The sequence below is a fragment of the Octopus bimaculoides genome, chromosome 7 (genome assembly GCF_001194135.2).
Source record: "Octopus bimaculoides isolate UCB-OBI-ISO-001 chromosome 7, ASM119413v2, whole genome shotgun sequence".
NCBI lineage: Eukaryota > Metazoa > Mollusca > Cephalopoda > Octopoda > Octopodidae > Octopus > Octopus bimaculoides.
In genome coordinates this window covers 96,941,148-96,944,909 of record NC_068987.1, presented here as the reverse complement: position 1 = coordinate 96,944,909, position 3,762 = coordinate 96,941,148, and the positions used below count along the sequence as shown (strand labels likewise).

Here is a 3,762-nt window from a genome sequence, read left to right as displayed (position 1 = left end):
ATATATATATATATATATATATATATATATATATATATATATACCATCTTACTTCACTCGCAGCTGAATGTGCAGATTATGCCTGGTTGAGAAAAAAGCCACATTAAAGAGCCTGCAGCACCCAGACATCAATCTGAACAGCAGAAGTGAAATTTGAAATTTTTGCCCAAATGAAAGGAAGTACATCCTATCATATCTACGTGCCCCATCGTGACTATAACTTCCATTACCCCCAGCTTCGGCCCTCCCATCACCAATACCTGGGTATCCGGCAAAGAGTTTGACCAGAACATATACAAACGCACTCTCAGGCACACACACGCCCTAACACGGCAGACAGCCATTTTCCACACGCACACATATATAAGCCCCTACACATATCGTACCCCTATACGCACTCCATTCATGCATAAATACCCCCAAAGAATCTAACCACATATGTTAAACAAAACATAATCAAAAAAACACAAACGGATTCATAGATGCTTATGCAGTCTTTGAGCACCCACCGAACTATCCAGCTCCAATAAACAAACGCTACAAGTATAGCACCACTGTACACATTCCAAATCTACAAGAACTCTAACTTTAAAACATATACACAATTTTCTAGTAAAATTCTTATCGCTTTACAACCCTCCCGGAGATGGTACTTTGGCGCCTAGGGTCATAACTCTTAATTTAGCCCATGATCTGTTTCGTCGTCTTTTTCACAACAACCACGAACCGGATGTCTTTTCACCTCCGGTAATAGAGAGCAGCAGCCATATTTCATTCTATAACTGCCATCTGTGAAAAGTGCGTATGTGTGTATATGTATGTGTGTATGTATATATATATATATATATATGTGTGTGTGTGTGTGTGTGTGCTCATTGATAGATTGAGAGAAATAGGTATGCATACAGACATACATACACACATACATGCATACATAGCGACATATTTATATATACACTAATATACATACATACATACATACATACATACATACATACATACATACAGTGTTTAAACTTGCGCTTCATTAGTCGACAAGTAACCATCGAGTTAAAGAGAGATCCACAGTATGATCGCTGCACCCACCAGAAACGGACACAAAATCTCCTTCAAATCATTTCATGCAGTCTTTAAAAACGCGCGGACATATTGAATAATATTGTTCAAGATATACAACGCATGAAAAGAAGGAGTCGGAGATAGTCACAGCTAGAATCCCTGTCACTATGAATCTGCTTTATCAATGTTCATTTAGGGCTAAATAGCAACAATAAGACGCCATTTTGCTTTGTCAACCGTAGATGATGGCGGAAAGTACATTTCTTTTAACTGTACTGCCTTTGGAAGAAATAAGGAAGCGAGGAATACGATTTATAAGAAAAGGTTGTCTATTTTCCACACAAGAGACGGATTCAGTCATTTAATGGACGCCAAAAGCTGTTTATCTTTTCATCATCGTTGGTATTTCACTAATGTACAGCCTCTGCTAGGTTTCCTATATTATGTGTACACGGTAACACATATACATTAGTCACACAGTAACGTACTCAAATTAAAACTGTGACATATACACACTGCTGTTGCAATATACACACATTAGCAGAGTAACATATACACTTTTACACAGTAAAATATATACACACATAAACATGCATACTTAAATTTAGTTACATAAAGGCACTAATACATAGTAAGTAACACATGCTAATGCAGTACCATACATTAAGACTGCTATATATATATACACACTAACACAGTAATATACACACATTAATACAGCAATATAAACACTTAGGCAATTTAAAACAATTTGCCTTTTATACATTTATATAATATCTTCATGGATACAAAAGAAGGAATCAACCGGTCTGGTTTCAATTCTTATTTTGGCATCTCATCAGGGGCTGAATATGAATCATCATTTTGTCGTCTCCGTCATCCTCATTCTTCTCATCATCATCATCGTCGTCGTCGTCGTGGTCGTCGTCGTGGTCGTCGTCCTCATTGTCAATGTGGTTAATCTCATCATTGGAATGATCGCTCGCTTTTATCAATTATCGTTAACATTTTGTCGTTACCATCATCTTCATCATCATCATCCGCAACTGCAATAACAAGACATTTCAAAATGATTGATTTCAGATAATCATATGTTTCTTTTATTTTTATTCCAGCCTGAAAATATACTTTGTATGACCCGAACGGGTAATCGAATCAAAATCATCGACTTTGGGTTAGCTCGAAGATTCGACCCAAGAGACGACATGAGGGTATTGTTTGGAACACCTGAGTTTATTGCTCCGGAGGTGGTGAACTTCGAACCAATCAGTCATCGCACTGACATGTGGAGTGTGGGCGTAATAACATACATACTGTAAGTAGTAGTAGTAGTAGTAGTAGTAGTAGTAGTAGTAGTAGTAGTAGTAGTAGTAGTAGTAGTAGTAGTAGTAGCAACGTCATAGCTCTTCAGTATTAAATCTTCCTGTGTATATATATATATATATATATATAATCAGTAGAGGCGCAATGGCCCAGTGGTTAGGGCAGCGGACTCGCGGTCATAGGTTTATTAAGCGAAAACACCTAAAGCTCCATGAGGCTCTGGTAGGGGACGGTGGCGAACCCTGCTGTACTCTTTCACCACAACTTTCTCTCACTCTTACTTCCTATTTCTGTTGTGCCTGTAATTCAAAGGGTCAGCCTTGTCACACTCTGTGTCACGCTGAATATCCCCGAGAACTACGTTAAGGGCACACGTGTCTGTGGAGTGCTCAGCCACTTGCACGTTAATTTCACGAGCAGGTTGTTCCGTTGATCGGATCAACTGGAACCCTCGACGTCGTAAGCGACGGAGTGCCAACACATATATATAATCAAACACTTGACAACTGGCGTTAGCTTGTTTACGCCTCCATAATTTAGCGGTTCAACAAAAGAGGCAGATAGAAAAAGGACCACACTTAAACATAAGTGCTGGGATCGATTTATTTGACTAAAACCCTTCGAGACAATGACTCAGCATGACTGCAGTCCAGTTGCTGAAACAAGTAACAGATAAAAGATATATTAGGCTAATTAGATATTAATTAAATATTAATATGTATTTAGGCTAAATTCTCCCTCTCACTCTCACACACACACACACACACACACACACACACACACACACACACACACACACTCAGTCACATATAGCTGGTTCTTTCTTTCGCCCTTCTTGTTTCTTGACCATTTACTCTTATCATCGTCTCTTCCCATTATTTATTCAAAACATTCCCAATTTCTTTTCACGCAGATTGTCCGGGTTGTCTCCTTTCCTCGGTGACAATGATAACCAAACACTTTCAAATGTCACCTGTGCTCAGTGGGACTTCGATGCAGAAGAATTCGAAAGTATATCTGCTGAGGCCAAAGACTTCATCACAAAGTTACTGGTTAAAAGACCTACGTAAGTATTTTTCTCTCTTTTTTTCTTCCCAACTCCATCCTTCCAGCGTCACATAATAACACGAATTAAGCCTTTGACTGCATCATTAAATTTCGTTATCATTCCTATAATGATGTTAATTATCCACCCCAAACAATATAAAATTTATATTTTCTGGTTTTGCAATACTTTTTCAGTATCTCCAATGGGAACGGTTTTCATATCCACCTCTAAAAGTGTTTGATTCTTGTTCTGTAAAGTGATGTTTGATGAAATATGATTATATGTGTGTGTGTGTGTGTGTGTGTGTGTGTGTGTGTGTGCGTGCGTGTGTG

The 3,762-nt window shown here is 38.4% G+C and overlaps 1 protein-coding gene across 4 annotated transcripts in view; it reads left to right on the top strand.

Moving 5' to 3' along the window:
* Window positions 1-3,762, top strand: part of LOC106880214 (myosin light chain kinase, smooth muscle) — a 133,766-nt gene that overhangs the window by 103,515 nt on the left and 26,489 nt on the right. For all 4 annotated transcript variants that reach the window (XM_014930074.2, XM_014930073.2, XM_014930075.2 and 1 more), the window contains exons 5-6: window positions 2,175-2,374; window positions 3,296-3,448. In XM_014930074.2, coding sequence (XP_014785560.1) covers window positions 2,175-2,374; window positions 3,296-3,448 — 353 coding nt within the window. The remainder of the gene's footprint in view (window positions 1-2,174; window positions 2,375-3,295; window positions 3,449-3,762) is intronic.